The 23,362-nt window shown below is 43.6% G+C and overlaps 1 protein-coding gene across 1 annotated transcript in view; it reads left to right on the plus strand.

Annotated features, from left to right (window-relative positions):
* Positions 1 to 21,542, plus strand: part of LOC142590179 (pyruvate dehydrogenase phosphatase regulatory subunit, mitochondrial-like) — a 96,813-nt gene extending 75,271 nt beyond the window's left edge. Inside the window, exons 13-19 of the mRNA XM_075702078.1 lie at positions 3,662 to 3,795; positions 4,267 to 4,415; positions 6,372 to 6,570; positions 13,583 to 13,672; positions 14,406 to 14,585; positions 15,827 to 16,117; positions 21,150 to 21,542. Coding sequence (XP_075558193.1) covers positions 3,662 to 3,795; positions 4,267 to 4,415; positions 6,372 to 6,570; positions 13,583 to 13,672; positions 14,406 to 14,585; positions 15,827 to 16,117; positions 21,150 to 21,269 — 1,163 coding nt within the window. The 3' untranslated portion in view covers positions 21,270 to 21,542. The remainder of the gene's footprint in view (positions 1 to 3,661; positions 3,796 to 4,266; positions 4,416 to 6,371; positions 6,571 to 13,582; positions 13,673 to 14,405; positions 14,586 to 15,826; positions 16,118 to 21,149) is intronic.
* The last annotated feature ends 1,820 nt before the right edge of the window (positions 21,543 to 23,362 follow it).

Raw genomic sequence — 23,362 nt, forward strand, 5'->3', positions numbered from 1 at the left:
CTTTACGAAGCTGCCTGTCGCACGTGGAGGGACACAACCTGGTGAACCGTGGCGTTGAGGTGTTGCAATTCGCTTCCCTCATTCTATTTAGCCTCGCACGAACTGAAATTACTCGTTCGACTCAAGAAAGCGAGCTTCGTTCACGTGAACGTAGCATCTGAGTAGCTGCCCGATCTTTTTCTAGCCGAGTTGAACATCGTACCACGTGGGCGATGCGCATGCATAATTCCTCTCCCTTGCACTACTTTAGTGTTTGCCGAGTGTGTTGAGTTTACGCAGCGTGATTGGAGTCACCCCTGGTTTGCCGTCACCTGCACATCGTCTGCTGCTGCCCCGGACTACGATCGAGCCACCCCGGGCGATGGTGATGCTGTGGCCAGTTCGGCGCGGCGACTTCGGCGGCCTCCTGCATCCAGCTCACAACCCTCGGTGGCGGTCAAAAGAGCCGGCGGTCACCGACAGCTACGGCGGCTCTTCCCAGCAGGGCGCGGCGGCGCGAGCGACGCTTGTTCGTACCGACTACTGCGTCGTCGTCTCCGGAGTCCTGGCCTGGCATCGTGCCGTCGAGTCTGCAAAGCTGCCGCTGTGACCGGCGGACGCCAGCGGTGCACCCAAGGACAATGTCGGCTCGCATGTTATGGACAGCGTGCGGACATTTCTTCGGCGCGACCACTGTTTAATGTTCTACCTTGTTTGCGAAGCACAGTTTGATGTTAGACCGTGTCACATGTCTCGCCGGAATATGTAGTGATTTAAGGTTGGGGGGATGTGGGGATGCGTGACTCTCACGCCTCCCCTGAGATCTAGTTTTCCCGCATGGCTCGTCTCCTGCAGGGCGGCTTCGCCCCCCGCGTGGCCTGGCGCCCGCGGCGGTCGGGTGGTACAAGCGCGGTGCGAGAGATGGCGCGAGCGTCGCGCCGCTGCGGGGTTACTCGGGCGTCGGGAGACAAGGCGCTCAGGCTGTTGGGTCCGAGACAGGAAGCGGGACGGTCGTGCCGCACGTGCAGCGACCCTCTTGCCCGGCGGGTCGGCGCGCGGCGGGGACGTATCCCGCGTGCGCGCGGCGACCCATGCTTCTGCGAGACCGCCTCGCGTGGCCGCCTTCGAACGTGCCACGATTCGCGTGACTGTACGCGCGAACGACCAGGCGTTGGGATCCAGCATGGGGCGAACATATTCGCTCGCTTCCGGTCGCGGTGAGTCAGACTTCTAGATTTGTCGCGCGCCCATCGGCATGTTTTGGGGATAGCAACTCGGCTAGCAGGCATTGATTTATGAAAGGTGCAATAAATGCCCTTGTGATTGTTTGCACTACTGTGTTGTCGTTCCTTTGTCCCAAGAGCCGGCGGTGAGAGGACCCCACAGAGTTAATAATAATGATAGTCAAGGCCTGTCCTGTGCTTCTATCTCATGTGCTTACCTCCAATTTGTGCTGCAATCAACATGCATATGAGATTTTGCTCCCACTGTGGTGGCCGTTGTTTAGTGTGTTTGCAGCGGTCACTGTTATGAGGTATCTGTATGTGTGAACAAAGCTTTTTATGTGATAGTGGTGGTTTATATATATCAGTAGGGACGTGTTGTTTCTGACAGAAAAACTTTTTTTTTATCCTTCAGTACTGTTGGCTTTCATGTGATAACTTTTATTGTGTTTTAGGGCATTTTATTGTTTGTCTAATTTGCTAGTTGCTTATTTTTGTTTCATTGCATTGGATGGAACGTCCTATTGGTTATTTACACCATTTGATGCCACAACTCTTGTTATGACTTGGCAGTTTCTTTTCCTTTTATTTCCCCCTTTTCTTTTTTGCTGTTGCTTAATTGCAAAACTTGTGGAGTTAGCATAAGCACTATATAAACTAATTTTCACTGCATAGACCTTTTGAGTTCACTCATTATCCAGCATATGTTCAAACACTACAAGTTGTGAAGTACACAATATCGAACAAACTTCAGTTGGATGTGCACCGGACCAAACTATAAGAAGGGAAATATCAATGACCAGTCTTGATGGGTCACTTGGACGTGGATTAATGAACAATTTAACCCACAGTGTCACTTCTTAAATGAGACTTGTTGTAAATTCTAACACGTTATGTTTGTTACCCAGAAAAATATCGCATAATTGCACGCTTAGGTATGGTATGCATAATTTTTGGTTGTCTTTGTTCTTTTGAAGTGGCATAGGGTAAAGGCAAGCTGTTTTAATGAAAAGATGGGAAGTGTATTTCAAAGTCAGCTTACTGCTGGCAGTATGCATGAGGTACTGGCTTAGAGTAAGTTGCATGAGCAATGAATGAATGATATGGAGTGATCAACATGCTGCTTTGCTCATACCTGGTGCACCATTTATTTTTTCTTGAAAACATGACAATAACTTCAATGCTTCCCATGTGCAGTTGGTGGCTTAATATAGAATTAAAAAAAGCAAACAAAACAACATAATTACTGCATAAGCTTGTTATCTGATGCAGTAACATGGAGCCTAAAGTGTTTTCGCACTGAGCATGACATTGCAGCTACAGTTTCTGGCCACAATGGCCAACTTTCGATAAGGACAAATGTGAACAAAATGCAGCAGTACAGCTCTCCTTACGGCCTAATTTGCAGGTTTTTGATGCAGGTACAGCAGTTATGTTAAACTTGTTTATTGGTTTCCGCTGGCAGTAGCTTTGTGGCTGTGGATAGGTAGTGTCCAAAACATGCCATCTATGACCTGTTTCCAGCTTCTGCAATCACTTCCAATGCATGCAGCCAATAAGAGCATAGCCTTTGAGGTCCATTTTTGTTACCCAGAGAGAGCTGTCACTGGGGCATAGATTTGGACACTACCTATATGTTCGGTGCATGTTTGATACCTTTACAGTGAAGCTGTCGATGGCTAGAATCCTGGGATTTTTTTATGTCCATCATGTCAACAGAAAACCCAGTGGGCTGATCCCGGTGGCAGTGCAGGACCAGGAGCAATGGCTCTTACTTCCATAAGGCAGAGGCGTGAAGCAAACATGCAGCACAGCTTGCGTTTCAATACGAAACGCACAAATAAAAACAGCCGTCACACCATGTGATTGATGACGAGGCATGCGCACTTCCGTGTTGATCACCGTATGTTGCCAGTAATATCTCACAGGTGGTCGTTGTCGAGGGCTTTAACGTAGACATCTCCAAACCGGAAACAAAGCAGTGGTTCACCCACTTTGTCGAAAACTTTGGCCTCGGTTACTTCAACGATGCGATTCAACCAACTACCGTACACAGGTCATGCATCGATTTAACTTTGGCCAAAAACATTTCTCATATAAGAACGGAAAACATCTATGTGTATCGTAGCGACCACAAGGCAGTTATAGCAGTAATGTCAAAGTAATAAATGAAATAAAGGTTTTGTAAACTGCATTGAAACGTGTGTTTGTGTCATATATCACTTTGAAGAGTAATGTGCATAATGGGCACACATCATGGGATCAGTTTTTGACAAGTTGCTCTGCATTAGGCGCAACATATCTACAGCTTTGCTGGCCAACCACCTTCACAGGAGTGGTTTGGCAGATATTTTTTTCTTTTACACAGATGTGAAAATGTTTACTTTCTATTGAGACACCTTGTTGTGTATAATGTAAGGGGGAACAAAAGCTGCAGCAGATGGTTTCTTCACTTGAAGGAGAGAACCACACCAGCCCAGAGCCCACGTATGGGAAGCCTGCATGGTTGGAGCATGTGCATCGGGAGTATGTGGCCTGCCGAGAGAGAGTGGGCCTAAGTGACATGTCATCCTTTACAAAATTTTACCTTGAGGTGAGCGCTGATCTTTCTGTTTTACAAGTTGGTGTTGAGATACCATCTTGGCCTTGTTATAGAGGAAGCTAGGAAGTGTCTTTCCCTCTTGTTTTCTCTTTTACCTTTCTCTATATATCTGTATGTCTCATTATGCAGGAGGCTGTGTTGCATGGGCAATCTCACACTGGTACCTCACACTGGTACACACTGTACCAGTGTGCGTGGGGACACTTTCTTTTTTCAAATAGTTGTTCCTGCAAATATATATATCAGAACCTCACCACTCATATCTTTTTCTGAATAGATCTCATGTTGAAGAATCCCCCTCATGAAACTTTTTTTCTTTATTTAGGAACAAAAAGAAATGCCAGCTTTAAATGAAAATCTTGTATTCCCTTTAATACTGATGTGTTGTGTACCCATAGTTATGCTAGTTTTATGCATTGTAGTCTTTATGCTAGATAGTTATTTGAGAGTGGTTCTTTGCAGTCTGGTGGATCAGAGGTTGCGGACTTCCTGCAGCTGCTCTGCTCAAATGATGTTGATGTTCCAGTTGGGCACATTGTGCAGACAGGCATGCAGAATGATCATGGTGGCTATGAAAATGATTGCATCCTGGTGCGCATGGATGTAAATCGGTATGTTTCTTGTATTGCATCTGCGGTGTAATGTAATGATGCTTGTGTTGAGGCCTCTGAATAACCATCGGTGTAAAGCTAGGTACAATTGACATTACAAGATGACTGTGTATATGTATAGTATTATGGGCACATCAAACTGCCCTAAATGTTCCTTTCGTCTGCCTGCTAGGCACTATTTTCTTGATTCCCACTATGCTTTGTCTTCCTCTTCCTCTACTTTTGGCATACATCTACTTCCTAGAGCGGTTCCCAGTTCTAGCCTAACAATATTCACCTCCATAAACAGTATTCCACCTTTACAAAAGATCTGAAGTTTTTCTAAATTTGGAACGTTCCTTTGTGCTGCATTTTCTATTAATGAAATTCCCTGTATATCATATACATGTGTTGGGAGCCTCTTCAAAGAGTAGGAAAAGAGAAACTATGACTAAGACAAGCTTAATTATTTACCTACATAAGTTTGAGGTCAGAAGTTATAGTGGGAAACAGAACTGTTGGATCAAATATTTGATTGTGTCATCAATGAACCAAAAATGTTGCTGAGGGCAGCACAGGCACCTGTTGAGGAAAAAGTTGTCAGCAACACATGAGTGCATAAGTGAATACTGCTGTTGGCTTCTGTGAGCTGGCAGTAGCAGCAAGGTCTAAATATGTTTGATAAAGTTTCATGCATACATAGCAATTTCGTTCTAACAGCAGCGTAGCAGTTTGACATGCATTTTCTACCCCTCTGACAACAGCTGTCTATATGAGGCAGCTGTGATTACTGTATAATTTAACTGCACATTGAGTCTTAAACTGTGTGTGTGTTCACACCATGGCTGTGCTCCAACTTCATTTTTCCGACTTTGCTGTGTGTGCTGATGCTTTATGGAGTAATAGCATAGTGACTATAACAGTGGGTGCAACTGGATACCTTAATTATCACCAAGAGTTAGGCTAAAATGTTGTTATAGGCACATATTTCTAAAGTGCAAGTAGACAGCAATATATTTAAAGTGAATCATTTTTTGGCTCATTCGAGGCACTTTGAAGGTAGGTAGGTAGGTAGGTTCCTGTCTCACATTGTTTTGGACCTCTTCAAGTTAAAAAAAAAAAAAAAACAAGTGCCTGATGCTGGGATCAAACCTTGATCACCCAGCACAAAAGCCTGATTCTTCAACCATTAGGCCACAATTGCATGCATACTTTTTTCATGTCAATGCGAACTAGCTCTTTAAGATTTGGCTACAGACATACCACTGTCTTTCACGTGTGGTCGCATATGATCAACAAGTTGCTTACAAAAGTGGGAGCAGGCCAGTTTTTCCCATTCTTTTCTCGTGGCAGCTAGCACTGTTGTTAAATGGCACCACTTTCAGGATTTGGCATACGTTCCTTAGTCCTTTCCTCATAGCAGCTAATGCTACGTAGATGCTGTGCAACATTCTACCACCTTTGGGATTGGCCCAGGTCATAATGAAACAGATTGCAATGTTTCTTTGCCAGAGTAAAAAAAAAAAAGAGAGAGAGAAAACATCATATTGTTGCTGTCATCTTCGTGCTGTAGTCACACATACAGAAACTTGCATCACACATATAAGTGCTTGCCTTACACAAACATGTTGGTCCATCTGGTAACGCGCTGAAGAACCCCATACGATACTTTATAGCCAGCTACCTTCAAGATGCTTTGCTTAACATTGATCTCTACAGTATGAGGGATCTGCATAATTTTAAAAAATAAGAAGCATTATCTGTACTCACAAAACAAAGAAAATTCAATTTTATTGTGTTAAATTTAGGAAAGCTTTCTTTCACAGAAAGTACACCTTTGTTATAGTCAGACCCAGGCAAGCTACTTTATATTAAGTACTGCCAGATTGGTGGTTTGTGACTCATGTGCTGAAGATATCTTGATGTAGCTGGAAAGATCTGATAGTTATTTTGCTCATCATTTTTTTTTCTCCACAGTTATTTCATGGTTTCACCAACAGCGCAGCAAACCCGCATTGCCAAATGGGTTCGGCGGCATCTGCCACGGGATGGTTCAGTGTCACTGCGAGATGTTACATCTCTTTACACAGTGTTATACATTCTGGGGCCCAAATCCAGGGCCCTTCTAGAAGAAGTCACTGACCAAGAAATTCAAGTAGAGCCATTTACATGCCAAGTAGGTCAAATATCCAATAAGCTGCTTACTAGTGATCATCCACCTATATTTGTGTGTACTATTCATTGATTTATTTTAGTTAAGTGCTTTAAGTAACATTTTATTGCAATAGCAGTTGTATGGACACTCCAGGCAAATTTCCGCCACCGCCGTCAGTGTCACCATGATGTTCCGTATAAAGTCCAAGTGCGATAACATCGCAGCCATGTGCCGTATGCTGTAGGTGCGAGCAAAAGCCTGCAAGGGCGAATCGAGAAAGAGGGTAGCTTGATGTGGTGGTGTCTTCTCATACTCACAAGGGAAGAAGGTGAGGAGGGTGCGTGCAATCTCACACGTGCAAGGGTGGGGAGATGAGCACGCGCTGTGAGAGGCGGTGGGCGAGCTGAAGGGGGCAGAGTAATGCACATTTCCTCTTCTACTCCAGCTGCAGCGGCTGAGTGCTGCCGCACACGCCTATCTTGGTAGCCATCTGCGCTGGGTTCAAAGGCCAGCTGACCAGAGATAGCTGATGGCTTCATGTGTGTTCTTGCTCTCCTAGTTCGCTTTGAAGTGAGAGGCAGCACGAGGGGGAATTCACTTGCTGCTGCTGCTGGTCTTCATCATGGCACCATTCTGACAGCGCGCCTGCGGTCATCGAATGAGATGTGTTCATGCTTGCCTGTGCACGTGTGACATGCTTGTTAATTTAGTTTGTAAGTGAGTGTTTACAACAGCTTGTGCAGCTGATGAAATTACAAACCTTGCTTCGTATAGCTGTATAATAATTTGCTATCACAATTAATGCTTTGCTTGTCGTGCAAAACTGACTATTTTGTGCGTTCAAGTTTTTAAAAATCTGCCATGGAAGCTGTACCTTGCTTAGCTTAGCTATCACAGTGTTTTTATTGTTGTGGCTTATGAACACATTAACCCAAGTTGTCATGGTTAGCTTGGCTTCCTTTCCTTATTGTTCCCTTTTTTTTCTTTTTTCCTTTTTATTGCCTTAAGATCCTTTTGTGGTCACTGTACCTGCCAAGAATATTTGGATAGTAGTGTGTTGCTTAGAGGCCTGTCACATTAAAGCTTTGTGTGATAGCTTGTACTAGTGTTACAGCTGTCCCATATTGTCACGTGTCTTCAAAGAGGACTCAAGACATTTAATGCAGACAGCTGGCTCCCGAAAAACACGACGGTGGGACCTGGCTATCCGAGCGGGCAGGGGTAGCACGCACGCTTCTTCCTACTTGTTGTTCTTGCCTCTTCTCTTGCACTGTGCCCACTACTGCAGGTAGTGGGCATGACATAGATGGTGTGGAATGCTTGTTGGCCTGCCCTCTAATTGGTCGATGACAGGTCGAATTTCAGCATCGTCACGCTGTCGTCTTATCAAGTTTGATGTGGTAATGGCGCCCAGGAAGCCATCGTCGTCCTCTGACTCTCGACTTAGAGATTCAGCGGGTGCACGCGACAGTGCGTCAGCGTCTTCGTGCTTGCAGCCAGACTTGTAAACGATAGTGACGTCAAATTCCTGTAGCCACAAGCTCCACCTTGCCAGTCGTCCTGAAGGATCACGTATGTTTGCTGACCAATACAGGGCATGGTAGTCTGTCACCACTTTGAAAAGATGGCCGTAAACATAAGGGCAAAACTTCGTGATCGCCCACACAACCGCGAAACACTCTTTTTCTGAGACACTCGCTGTCCTCAGCACGGGACAGTGAGCAGCTAGCATAAGCTATTACTCTTTCAATGCTGTCTTGACGTTGGACGAGTACTGCGCCAAGACTGATGTTAGTGGTTTCAGTATGCACTTTGGTGTCAGCATCATCGTCAAAAGGTGCCAGGACGGGTGCTGACTGCATGCGTTGACGTAGTTCAGCGAAGGCCATTTGTTGCTCTCTCGTCCAGGCAAATGGCATGTCACCCCTTGTAAGTCGAGTCAGGGGTTCCGCTAACTAAGCTGTAGCACACTCCTAATCGCACAAACACCTAGTGTCAGTAGATGGGATAAGTTGCTTTCTGCGACCACTTTGCCTTTGCGCATTCCACCGCACATAACTTCGACTAGGACACTGGCTCGTGGAGGAAGCATAACGCTTTCGGCGGAAACACGAAGGGCGTCGTCACTTCGGTTGTCGCCGTATCCGTCAATCGCTTAGTTGGCTGAGAAGGTCACTACACCTCCCCATAGGTCAATAACAGCACTGTATTCTTGCAGAAAGTCAACCCCGAGAATGACATCACGGAAGCATTTGCACAGGACAACGCAGCTCGCAACAAATGTCGATCCTTGAATCCAAACTTTAGCCGTGCAGGTTCCCAGTGGAGTAACGACGTGACCACCAGGCGTCCGAATTTGTGAGCCATGCCAAGGGGTAATTACTTTCTTCAGAAGCGTCGCCATCTTCCCGCTTAAGATAGAAAAGCGCACCGGTATCCACTAAAGCGCTAACCACATAACCATCGACCACCACAGGTATGTTGAGCGAAAGCCGGTCATTCTATTCAGCTGCAGTTGATGTCGAATCGGTGCCCATCCTTGTTCGCTTCGATCGGAGGTCTTCAGCGCGTCCACTCACAGCTGCCTCGCCCCCAAAGGTTGCTATAGTTAGTTTTCCTGGTGGGGACTTCGCGATCTTGCACTCGAATATCGCTAGGGTGGTGGTGAAAATCGCCTTGGTGACGGCGAGCGGGACTGTTGCCCGGTACGCGGTGGCGTACGCTGTTGAGCCAGATAATCTTTAATATCTTGTGGTCGTTGGCCAGGTCTGGGTGGCGGCGAGTAGGCAGAAAAGCCCCGCAACCCAAGACGTTGGTATGGGCACTGACGGTACAAATGATCTGCCTCACTGCAGTGGAAGCACAGAGGACGGTGGTTTGGTGTGCGCCAAACTTCCGACTTCCAAGGGGTCATGTGTCGATCGTCGACGTAATGCACTGGCTGCTCTGGCTGAAGCACAGCAGGAGGGCCGGCAGGGGAAACGCTGGAGGAACGCGTCATTCTGCGATGTAGTGTACCGGCTAGGCTGGTAAAAGTGCAACTGGGTGAGCGGCGTGAACAAATAATGGTGGTGATGAAGCAGGGAGTCTGAGGGCTTCCATGTAGGTCGCACGCCGGTGTTCAGTCGGTGCAGGCGCGTTGTTAACAAGAGGAAAGGTGGACTGGAGCGCTTGGTGCACTTCATCTTTTACAACACTTGCAGTGGAGCTCACCGTAGCCTGTGACGCGCCCTAAAGCTTCTGCATTTCTTCGCACTCAACGGTGCGGATGAGTTCTCGGAGGTTGTCGTCATTGCCTCCGGTGGCCGTGAAAATATCGGAATGAGAAGTTGCGTTCACTTGCTGCTCGTAGTAGTTTGATCGCTGCTGAAGCATCTTCTCCGCACTGACAGCCTCAGATAAAAATTCAGTGACAGTTTTCAGAGGGCTCTGCACAAGACCAGCGAAGAGTTGCTCCTTCACTCCTCGCATCAGGTGACGCAACTTCTTGTCAGCGGTCATTCCTGGGTCTGCTTGTCTGAAGAGGTGTGTCATGTCTTCGACGAACGTGGTGAAACTTTCGTTGGGAAGCTGAACGCGGGCCTGTGTCGCGCATTCTGCTCGTTTGCGGCGATCAGCACTGGCGTAGGTGTCTAGGAGCTGACGGCGGAACTCAGGCCACAATGTCAGTTGCTCCTCATGGTTTTGAAACCATGTACGCATACCATCGTCCAGGCAAAAATAGATGTTTCTAAGTTTAGTCATGTCGTTCCGTTCGTTGTACTCGGCCACACGCTCAAAGTCAGCCATCCAGTGTTCGACGTCTTCGAACACGTCGCCATGGAACGACTTTGAAACCCATGGGTTCTGAAGTGTGACCTGGTTGGTCATCATGCTATCCATGCCAGTTCAGGTAGTTGCAATCGCTGTGTTGTCTTCTGGAGGCAGTCCCCTGATCCTACGGCTGGCCCGATAGACGGGAGTCTCGATTGGTACTGGGCTGGTGGTTCCGCTTCCAGGAGCGGTCTGCGGCATGAGATAGAAATACCCAGCACCTCCACCACTTTGTCACGTGTCTTCAAAGAGTATCTGGGACGTTTAATGCAAACAGCTGGCTCCTGAGAAACACAGCGGTGGGACCTGGCTATTGAGCGGGCAGGGGCAGCATGCACGCTTCTTCCTTCTTGTTCTTGCCTCTTCTCTTGCACTGTGCCCACTACTGCAGGTGGCAATATGGACTATATGGCACTAGGAACACTTGGGCCTATAGGCTTAGTAGAATTTGCATATTTGGTATCTCAGCCCTGTGATTTATAACAGAAAGGAAATACGAATTGACCTAACTCTTATTCAAATAAGTGCACGTGTTCATAAGAACTGCTGGACAATACAAACATTTTCACGATAAGCTAACAATCCAAATTTAAAAAGAGATTTTAAACTCTTTGTGTCGAAGAAACACTGGGCAGTACAAACATTTCCGCAGTAATCTAACAGTTAACATTTAAAGACAGATCATAAACTCTTCACCTTTCAAAAATGTAAATGAATTACCAAACTCGACACAAAACAAAAAGACAAGAACAATACTCAAAGGGCAGAGGTTGTAACAATGAAGCGCCAAAATGCAGCTTTTATGGGAGGTGATAAATTAAGGTCAGGGGCTGTGACAGCTTGAATAAAGGATTCCACAACTTTTACAACTTCACTGTGAACTACCTAATTATGAAAAGTAAATGAACCTCGGTGTAATGATAGTTGTCTTAGCGGCCAATTGTCATAATTTTTGGGATATGTTTTTGATAAAACAAGTGTTACAGTCGTTTTCTGCAGAGCATTCGTGATAAGTTGGCTTTGCCGCAAGGCATTTTTGTTCACTACGTGGACATTAGCCAGCCCAGATACTCCCCCCCAATGAGAGCACACATGTGGCTCATTCATACATGGGCTAGAGGTGCACAGCTTTGCTGTAAAAAAAAAAGAGAGCGCGCCAATCGTTCGTGCTAACAGTCTGTATGTACAAGGAACAAATAGGTCCAGTAATGTTCAAGGCTCTTCTTTCTTCACTTCGATACCTACCTCGAGGTGCACACTGATTTGGCGTGGGATGTATCGCAGACAGACTTGCTGACGATGGATGGATGACACATGCAGAAACAGAAGAACTTGATTTATATAACACTTCAAAAACAGTACAGTAACACACACAGAGAAGTAACAAAAGCTTCGCACTCAGCTACCAAAGCTGACACAACACTTAACACTTGAGCTCAATGCTCGCACTTCATGACTTCCCATAAGCTGGGGTTGTCTCCTTTGCTGCTCTAAACCTGTCCTAAAAACCAAATAACAACATGAAGCACGCTGAGCACATTCTTATATAACATGGCCCGAAAATTCTGCCAACGGGCGGCGGTGCTGAGAAAGGCAGTAGGCGCTACAGTGCATGCTAAGTTGCTTCTCTCTTCCACTTGTCTTCTTCAAGGAGCTCGAGCCTCCTCGAACTGTCTGTCCATGTGTACGCAGGCCCTACTCTCGCTGGGAGAGGAGGGCCTGGGCTGTGCTCTGGGACATGCTCGCGGGTGCGCAGGCCTTCGAGCTTGTTCGAGAAAATTCTCATCTTTCTCTTTCTCTGGCGGCCACGCCAAAAACGTTCAGCATTACCCATAGCGGCCTTACAGGTCAGTTCCAGCGACATCGTTGGCATACCTTTCAGTGAGCAGAGCAGGAGTGACATGGATCATTCACGGAATATGCAGCCATCGTTTGTCGAGTCTGCAGTTTTAATGGCCACGTTGATTCCTGATGTCAATGACACACTCGATTTTTTGTCCCGCAGTGGTTGCGATTCCGACAGTTGGCGGCAGGTTTCAATTCAATTTCAATTGCTCTGGTTGACATATATTCTCGGAATTCGAAGCAGAAGAAGAATAATCACCGGAACTGCTGCGTAACAGGCTGCCACACCACAGTGGTGAAGGAGACACAGGCGAGAAAGGACGGCTTCCTGTAGAGACCGTGGGAAAAACTCCACTGAATGTACCGATGATAAGCTGTCCGAGCACTCTTCATGGACCGATGGATCCCCCTTTCTTAAGAGGTGGCTGTGGGTTAAGCGTGTGAGTCCAATTCCCAGACAGCACAAGACCACCTCGTAGAACCGTCTCCTCTCTTTGGCACTCCACCATTCGCTCAGCATGGGTTTAATGCTGTGGAGTTCATTATGGAGCTCAGAGTCCCATTCATTTTGCATTAAGCGTTTTATTTATATTTGCAAGGATGATGTGTAGTCTCAGCCGGGCTTACTTTTAAAGGTAAGTTCATAGTTGATGTTCTGAGTAAAGAGTTGATTTGGGTGTTTGGGAAGGGTTCAAAGTCTTAGAAGAGAATGTGCATGAAAAAAACACTTGCACTTATCAAGTGGCTGTTCATTTGATCCCGCACAGAGACTTGGAACAGTAGACGATTGAAAAGCTGCTGTTGCCAGTCTGAATCCCTGATGGTGAACTGGATCTAAAGCTCTTGGTGTTGTCATCCTTCTCCTTTGTTGGTGCAAGACAAATGTATGTAGCCATGTAAATTTAAGGTTGTGCTGTTCTTTCAACATTTAGGCAGCTGTAGTTCTTCAGTCGATTTGTCTGAAACTGTACAAAATAAGACATGATGCCGCCTGACTCCATTGCTAATCTCTTATCTCCGGAGGGGGGGCACAACCCCTAGAATAATTTCGGAGGGGGGGGGGGGGGGCTTGAGCCATTCCGCCCCCTCCGTAGTCGTTGCCTGTAATGTCACTTCTGTGAAGGGCATTCTTCGTGCCCAGAGAAATTATGAAGATTCTCGTGTAGTGAATACTTAAGTAGGTACTAATGCAGTTTTTGATTGTGCACTGTGTTCTTACACATGTAGGTCCAGAGCTCTCTCTCGACTTTTGTGAACCTCTTTGGTGGCAGAATTGTATTGTACCATATTAAGTTATTATTGTACCTTATTTTAAAGCACATAAACACATCATCGAGCATGAATATACCTATTTTTCTCTGCATTTTTTTTTCAGGAAATGGATTTTGCATATTCGACCAATGTGCTGCTCTTGGGTTATAACAACACCTTAGAACCTGGCTACTCAATGTACATTCCCTCAGAGGTACCACTGTTGCACATGTGTTCTAGCTTTGAAGCATGTTAATAATAGGTTTTACTTCTGAATAGAATGTGAAGTGAATAGTAATAGCACCAAATAACATTCTTCAAGAACAGTTTTAAAGCTAGGCTTTCTTTGCCGACCTCTCCAGGGTTTGGTATGTCATCGTCTGGCTGTCTCACCAGATAGGCTCATCGGGAGGTTTAACATAAGCAAAAAAATTGTGTCTGATGATGAGATTTGAACCATGGTCACCAGGCACAATAGCTTGATTCTTTACCCACTAGGCCACAGACGCATTCATGACACGAGTGAATAACAACCTTACCACTGCATTTTGCTCATAGAAGATGGTGCTTTGAGACACTCTACACATTTATCACATTGCATAGCAGCAATTTGATTATAAATGCGAGAGTGCACCACTTTCCCCCATCCTTCAGATCCAAAGATACAATACACTACTCTCGGATACAAAGAATATGGGTTGAATTCTGTCAAATAAAATGAGCAGCTGTAAACCTTGTTTTCCAAGGTTATATTTAATATGTGTAGAATATATGCTAATGATTGGATTGTATCACATTTATGTTCAGTATTGAATTGTGAGTAACTGAGGTATGCTCCAACTTACACTTATAAGTTGTGTTGAGTGTTGCATTGAGTGTTTATTATTTGAAGGAAACATGGTTGTCCTGACAGTACTGTTTCTGTGTATGTGTTGTTTCTCCTACAGTATGCTCAGAATGTCTACAGCAGGTTAAAAAAGGCTGGTCGTGATTATGGAATATTGGATGTTGGTTATTACGCACTAAGGATGTTGAGGATTGAAAAGTTTATTCCATTTTGGGCTGAAGAACTCGATAGCAGTGTCACACCCTTGGAAGCTAATCGGAGTGCTCGCGTTAAACTTCAGGTAAGCGCAGGTCTTGCTTTCCTGTTGCAAAAGTTGCTCCTACTTTCACCAGATGTTTGTGCACTTTCTTGCCAGAGAGACATTCAAGAGCCTTAAAAAATTAACTATTTTGTTTAAGAGCTGTTCCAAGAACAGCTGTCAGAGAATTTATCATTATTGGATCAACTTGTTTTAATGCTATATTTCCAACACCCTGCAGTTACTTGCCTTGTATTTGTTGTTTCTAGTTCTTCAGTCCTGCAAAGGCTTATAAGTATAATCTCTTTAGTTTGGTCAAAACTCATTCAGAATTGGGCACACAAAATAGCATTGGAAAATAACTATTTGACCAGAGAGTTGGCTGTGTGCTGCTCACAGACCAACAGTGAGCTGCACTTTTGTTACCAGTATACTTAATGTAAAAGCACTAGATATCTGAAGGAGTAATATTGTGGGTATTTATTTTCTTGAAGGACACAAAAGATGTGGGCATAAGAGAACTTAGATATTATATATTTTATATACAATTGAATGCATGTTCTAAAAAACTATGATATATTGCAGATCATATTGCATATGCTGTTAAGAGCAGGGTATAAGAAGTAGCAGGTTACTAAATACACTATGACATTTTTATAAGAATGGAAAACTTCTGACTACTGGCAGATCCAGTGGGGGCTCCCTTGAGACATACCAACTGACAGTTTCTGACAATTTTTGTAAAATAGATTGAAGGCCTAAACAAAAACATTGTTTCTGACATTTGTTTGAATTTAATTTTTTTTAATGCAATGAACTTCATTCAAATTGGTTGAGTGGTGATCAAATTAGAGTATTTCACATGTATTGAAATAGGGAGGTGCAGAGGTAAACATACCTCTTAGTTCTTTTCTTATAGTGTTATGTAGACTTCGCTAATGTGTGCTTGCAGTATTATTTTCCCATGGCCTTGTTTTGAAACTAAAAAGTTTGTTGTGCATAGTGTTATGTCACTCTACAAAGCCTTGTCATAAAGTTCACCACAGTGGCTGTTTGGGCATTGGTATTCCGAAAGGACGACTAAAGAAGCATGAACTGAACATGGACAGAAAAAGACACAATCACGCATACACACACAGGCACTTTTCTGTGTGTGATTGCACCTTTTTATGTATATCTCCAGTTCGCACTTCTTTATTCATCCTCGTCATAAAGTGAGAATATGCAGTGGGTGCATCCAAGAAATTGTTTTGTAATTAAAGATATATCTATATTTAATGCAGAAAGAGCCACCATTTATTGGCCAAGAGGCATTACAGCAGCAGGCAGTGGAAGGCCTGCGTCGGCAACTGGCCTTCTTCCAGCTGACTGGCCATGACTCTGAACGAGATCTTTGGGCTTGGGGCCAGGAGCCCATTTTTCGTGATGGCCGCTTCATGGGGCTCACCACATCTGGCAGCTATGCCTTCGCCCTGGGGCGCAACGTCTGCCAGGGCTTTGTTCATTGGTTCAACCCGAGCAGCAAGCAGCTTGAACTATTGCCAGACAACCTTTTCTCTGAAGGAAGTTTTGAGGCAAGTGGCTACTTCTGATTCAGATCCTGCATTATGTCCATTTGCCGGTGCATAGTAGCATAGTTTATAATCCTTGGGAGCCATGTTTGCAGTATGAGAGTGGTTCTTGCTTTGACACGTGCTGCACATGCTCTATCTGGTAAGATTCTATGCTATGTACCCACAATTAACATCAGTTTTTTTTGCACTTTGCATGTGCAACTATGTCCCACTTCTATTAAACCTGACGTGAAAGCTTTCACCAAATGCATGTGAAAATTCTGGAAGTTCCTGTTCAGTGCATAGTATTCATTTTACATTATTTAAACTTATGTGCAGCCAGCATGTTATTAAGCAACGGAGGCACTGTCCTGCAAGATGTAGACTTACACTATCATGTGTTGCATATCATGTGCATAATACATTGTTTGCCTGCACTTTTTACATTGATATACAATGGATGACAATAAAGGTTGTGAACCACATATCCTATTACTTATTATCACTATGGCCGTCTTCAATGCTGTCACTTCGAGAATGTGCAGGTTGTACACTCTTGAGGAAAACTGCTCATTTTGGTACATGATTAAGTGCTCATGGTAGTCTAAATTTGCAACAGAGACCTACAGATTAGTCTTTCATTAATATATATCTGCATTAGGTATAATAAAATACTTTGTTCTCATAAATTTGGAGATGTTGAGGTTATATCAGATTGACTAATAATAACATATCTTTCCTAGGAGTGAATGTCCTTGTACATGTTAATTTCAGTGCCTCGTCTGCACCTGAAAGCAGTTCTGGAGCTGCTCGTCTGGAATTGCCTTCAATGTTGCTCTTATGATCTGCATGTCTTCAGTGGTCACGAGAGTTTTCAGTACGAATATGTGATTGGCCTAACATCGCAGACAGGACAGTGCTTGTCCTATCGTGTATTCTTATGTCTTCGTCTTCCTTGCACTGTTAGGCCAATCAATTATTCCCTGAGTATCCAAGGACAAAAAACCACACAAGGCCATATTTGGAGGGGAGGTTCCGTGATCGTGATATGCCCCCTGTTGCCCTGGTATAAAGCTGGCACATGGTGCATTCTTATTGTGACACATGCCCGCTCATTCCGCTTATTATGGAAGATAAAAAACCTGGGCGTGTCGCATCACAACCTTGAAGGCTAGCCATAAAAACTAAAGAGGCTCAAATGGGGTAAAATTCCCACCATATAACATATGAGAAATAAGCTTTTCTTTCTTTTTATGGCAGTCAGCAAGGAGGAGCTGTGTTTTTGTTTTTTAGCTCCCTTTAGCAGCACAAAAAGTATTTTAAGGCGAAAGCCTTAAGTGACTTGTACCCCCAATGGCTTTGAAAAAAAAAAACGCATTGTCCGGTCCAATGGCACAAAAACTATCATCATCAGCAATGGCTTGTACCCCCCTAAGCAAGCAGAAAATGCAATGGCTCATCCCTCCCGTAATGCAGAGGCTACAATAGCTGATCAAAGTGAAGTGTATAGTACATACATTCATTGGAATCATGCATACAAAGTACAGAAATGCAGCGTCTAGTCCAGTGGTACAAAAAACAACCATATGACCTTCTCAATGGCTCATACCCCCGTAAGCAATGAAAAAATGCAATAGCTCATACCCCGGTAAGGCTGAGGCTACAAGTGCTCAACGAAGTGAAGCAAACAGTGCATACATTCATTGAAATCACCCATAAAACACACAGAACAGCATACTGATACAGAACAGCCACCATAGTGTGGCCGCACTGAAGAGGAGGAAGACAATCTGTTCCCAATTGCTATGAAGTCACTCTATAAAGCTGAAAACCTGCATTGCCCCTGGATACCTTGCTACCTTCATCCGCACGTTCTGCTGCTGAATACACCTGCGACGTGATTGCATGCACCGACCACATGCGGCAGCTCACCCACACCCATCTAGAGGCCTCACAGGAGCATCAGAGATGCCTCTGTGATTGCCACCATCGCGACGTGCGGTTTTCTCCGTGTTCTCTGGTTCTTCTCTGGTCAGCCATTTGCCATGTGCGCCTTTCCTAAAAGCTGCTGTCATGTTACACTGGTCCATACCGTGTGGTGCAACAAGTGACCGATGTGACGTATGAAATCATCCCCGCTGACCCTTCAGTATCATCAGCTGCAAGTGACATTGTTCACGTAGCGAGACGTAAGAGGAAGCTTTAGCTCAGGGCCAACTCCGACGTGGCCTATTCAAATACATGTAAAACGCAAAAACATTTTTCTGAGATAACCCCTAGACCGATTTTAATGAAATGTGTTGCATTTGAGAGAGAAGTTAAATTCTAGTGACTGTTGGAAGCGGAATTTCGATTTAGGGCCTGAATTTTGTTAAAAAGATTTTCAAATATTCGACCGTCTGAAAAAAATAAAAGCACAAAGGTTACAAATTCATAGCTCTGCATCAAGAACAGATATTGCGGTTCTGTAAATGGCATGCATTAGACCATTCGAAGCGGACAAATTCTATATGTCATTTTACATCTTACGTGAATTGGTTACGTTGGTTACAAGGGGTTCTGCAAAAGTTGTATTTCTATAATACTAAATTTTTTTATGTTCATGTGTAACATATCAATTTTGTCCGCTTTAGATGTACTATTAGATGCAATTCACAGAATTGTATTATCCTTTTTCGTTGTTGAGTGACAGAGTTGTAAACTTGATAGTTTCGTTTTTTTTAATTTTCGATTTTTGTCGATTTTTAATAAAAAATTTACGACCTAACTCAAAAATTCGAAACCAACAGTCACTAGATTTTAAGTTTTTCTTTTAAATGCAACAAACCTCGTCAAGTTTGGTGCAGTGGTTGCCGAGAAAAACGAATTCTCCTTTTACATGTATTTAGATAGGAGCACTCGAGCTAAAGCTTCCTCTTAAGCCCCATCAGACACCTTTCACCAAGGATGTGTAGCTTAAGCACCGGGACGGTGCTTTTACTGCCAGTGGTGATAATAGGGAACAGCTGCCACAGTGTGGCTGCACTGAAGAGGAGGAAGACGACGTGTTCCCGATTGCTATAGGGTCGCCATCTTGGCCACCGTTGGCCTAAATGTAAATATATTGTAACTAGCCTTGTGCATCAGCTACACGTAACAATATGTTTCAATCCCCTGCTGAGAGGATACAATGTAAAGTCGAAGAGAAACGTCGTTGGCGCTAGTCTGACCCTGCTATACGAGCGCATGAGGCCGCAGCTAAGCGTTGAAAATGAGCCGAAGAAGCTGAACTGCGAAAGCAGCAATGCAACGATGCGAGACGGCACATTACCAAGTATGCAGCAGGCTTTTTCCTTGACGTGTTACAGAAGTGTAACATGCTGCCGAATTTTTTCTTTCTTTTATTACTATTGGTGCCATCTTGAAGGTGTATTTCTTCATTTTTTTGCCACCACTAGTTACCACGGCACACTTTGTGAACTGTGTATCACCCCTAAAGTGCGCAAGAGCACTACATGATGCTACAGCACTGTAAGCGAACCAACAGTGGAGGTTCAACATTGGCTGCTAGAGGTGAATTGTGCGGCACTATTTGCCAGTAGGTTTGAGCACTAAATGTGCCCACAAAGCAGCTTTGCTCTCTTCTGCGTGCATTGTGTGCTATCACAGGTTACACTCATGTGTCATGGTGTGCAAAATTACAACCTCTTACAAGGTTTTAACCAGCAGGAGTGTAAGAGGAAGGAGCCTCTGGAGTGAAACAGAAAGCTTGGCTTTACGAATTTCTTGATTTTAAGAAGTTTTTAGCAAGAAGTATGACTTTGTTACATAGAGGTTTGATGGAAAGTCAGTCCCTATTTAAAAATTTTTTAGCATTGACAATTCTGCATCTATATTGGTGAACTTATTTATTCTGAACAGAAGTATATAGGATTTGTTTTTGTTGTGGTTACGATTGCAGACGGCATACTGTGATGCCAGTTAAGGCGGATGACACTTTGGATGTTGCAGCAAATTGCCATTTTTGAATGTGCTCAACAGGCATGTCTATACAAAATGTGGCATTCATTAGCATGCATGCAACAACAACGGCATGGCTTCCATGAGTAAGATGCGTATGTCAGTGCAAGAACTGTCAGAAATTGCCACTCTCAGCTTGTTAACACAGAATCCAAAGCTGATGTGGCAGAAGTGGCCACCCAGCTGCTTCTTCTTAGGGTGAGATTGCGAGAGCTGTGCACAAAATTTAATCCAAAACTCCCAACAAATTCACTTTTGAAGCTGCCCATGAGACTGCCTTAACATGACAGATGTGACAGATGTGAATCGTCACAACTGCCAGTACTTGAGAAAAGACAATTTGAGAGCCACATTGGAATCTGTGCAACTTTGTGTGGCATTACTTTGTGTGGCATGACATCAACCAGTGTTGTCTAGTTTCTTCATCGTTATTCAAAAAATGCAGAAAGGTACTGTTCAGTACTGCACAATGGAGTTTGGCCTTCTTTGCCCACATATAAAAATATAAGAACATCTATGACCCAATTTTTATGCAAGATGGCACATTTCCCCATTTGGTGCAACCCATCTTGGTAGTCACATTCCTGGACATTTGTATAGCTGCATTCGTTCACATGACAGGCTGTTGTAAAGTCCTGATTTTACACTACATGTATACAATTTCATCTTGTTGTTATTGGTGAAGCAATAAGTGTTACCTCCTAGCACTGTACTCTGGAAGAACTTGACGGATGAATTCACGATGTCCTCATCAGTGTCTTGCCAGAGTTTCTGCACAAAACAGTAAATGCAGAGCTTGAAGTATTGCGTGAACTTGTGAACCATGCTGGCAGCCATAGGGAATTTCAGAACAATAAAATATTCCTAGTGTACGCCTTACAAAATAAACTTTGTTCATAAAATTGACTTCTAACTTTGTATATTATTAGAAACTTACAATAGACACCAACTTTCCAGACACTTTGTATACATGATTAATGGCTGTTATGTGGCACAGTTGCAATTTTTGCAATTTCAGTGTTGGCAGAGCACTAACCTGCTTCAACTTTTGCAGGTGGAGCTTGCTGATCGCAGGTTTCCAGTTCAAGCTTCTGTCACACCACCTGAGCTCTCTGTTGCACCAATGGGTGGCATACGTGACCGTTACAAACCTCAAGCCAGAACTCTGCCTTGACGTGTTAGAATGAGCTGCTTACAAAAGCAAGGGCCTGCATGCTTAGAATTTTGTTTGTGGTTTTTCAATATCATGGAAGCATGTCTTCTGCTTTACAGCAGCAAGAATGTTGCAGTGCTCTGTGCTGTCGTGTTCACTGTGCATATTAGGAGCCTCGCCTCAAATCAGCATGATGTCATTCTATTTCTTAAGTGCACCCATTGCTGTGTTCACTTTGTCCTGTCTCATAATTGGCCCTTGCGCCATAAGACAATAAATTCATTCATTCACTTTGTCCTGTCAAGTTATTCCTTGCTTTTAATATAAGAAAAACATGTGCACCAGTGCAAGTGACAGTGTTGATCTTGTTACCAATGTTCTCAGGCTGTCAAAACTTTTATGGCAAGGAGATAATATCACAAAAAGTAGACATAAACAAGGTTTTACGTAAGTTCTTCTAAATGCTTGATGGTGAACTTTCTTTCATAAGTGAGTTCCCATTGTTTGCTCCTTTATTGTATAAGCTCCAGCACTTGTATTACAGGTGTTCAAATAAGAAAAATTTTAAATGAAATATAAATATTTGAGTAGAATGACTATTGAATATCAAATCAAATATTGAACATTCCCAATTTCTAATATATATATGTATACGTTAGATGAAAAGTTCCATGGAGCCCGTTTGGCAACAAAAGGCTTGCTTACGTTATTTGATGCATGTAATGCCGTCAACTAAATGTCAGGTCAACTGACAGGCTTATAAATGAGAATTAAAAAAAAAGTATGATCAGATCTGGTGTGCCATAACCATGACAGTAATAAAAAAAAAAAACTGCACATGCCAGATGCATGTGCAGCTCTTGTTGAAGGACCTTGTATTGCACATACTACATCACTGCACATTGTTTTGAAAGAATCCAAACATGGTGAGATTGACAAAGCAATTTATCAATTACTTTGTCTTATTTAAAACAGGAAATTTGTAGGCTGCCTAAGGCAAGCACGCTTACTTAATGGCTGATAACTATTGTACATAGTGACATCTTCCATGTTTTAATTCAGGAACTGCATTGTCTGTGCAACAACTGCAGATCTCCTGCACCAGAATCATTCAGAAGAGTCTCCACTTGCATCAGTCTTTCTCCCTATAGACAGCAAGAACCGTTGTTCCTTATAGTATTAGGATGAAACAAATATTAAACTTAAAATAGTGAATTCTTGAATCAAACACAGATTGGATAGCAAAATATTTCATTTATATTCAAAATTTAGAATACTTGCACACCCCTAACATGTCCTATTATTTCCTGTTCTTCTTTCATTGTACAATGGGCTGGCAAATGCCAAAATACATCATTACATCTTTAGGTTGTTTGCCTGAGCTCATATAATATTTATTCGTAGTGGCCTTCTTTGCAGAAAAGATAGTCCTCAAAAGTTTGCAGTATAACATTGATATGTTCCCAATTCACATGATTTTCTGGTTTATACATTCATGATAGAGCCTATTGGTATTACCATATTTACTAGAAAATAGGTCAAACACCAATGTAGGTTGACCTCCATAATTGAACTAGCTTAGAAAGAAAAAAAAATTAATCCAGATATAGGTTGACCCATACCTTTATTTACTGTAAGCTTGGCTACTAAATCTCGCTAGGTCATGCCACAAGTGGCATCCTTGTCGAAACTGCCAGAGGAGTTCTCCCTGTTGCATGCTATGCAGGCATCCTTGGCACTCCAAACGATGTCGTCCTTGGTGCCGTCTAGTGTGTTGGATATGCAGGATTTCTTAAGGCCAGTCTGAATAATCTCCAGACTAGCTTTACAATGGGTGCAACAGAGGAACTTTGTTAGCTCAGTACTTTTTATAGCTTTGTTCACAAATATAGATTGCTAGCTTCATTTGGGTAACGTTTTTGCAAAAGAAAGGTCTATCTATATTCAAATAAATACAGTACCTCTACTAAGTGATGCCTGCGTTTTATTGGCCCACATAACCAATGAAAGATGTGTGACCAACAAAAGGCAGGTGTTCCAAAATGACACGACTTCCCAATAAGTATGCTCAACTTTTTGACAAATACTGAACAAATGATGCATTTAATGACTGG

The sequence above is a fragment of the Dermacentor variabilis genome, chromosome 1 (genome assembly GCF_050947875.1).
Source record: "Dermacentor variabilis isolate Ectoservices chromosome 1, ASM5094787v1, whole genome shotgun sequence".
Lineage (NCBI taxonomy): Eukaryota > Metazoa > Arthropoda > Arachnida > Ixodida > Ixodidae > Dermacentor > Dermacentor variabilis.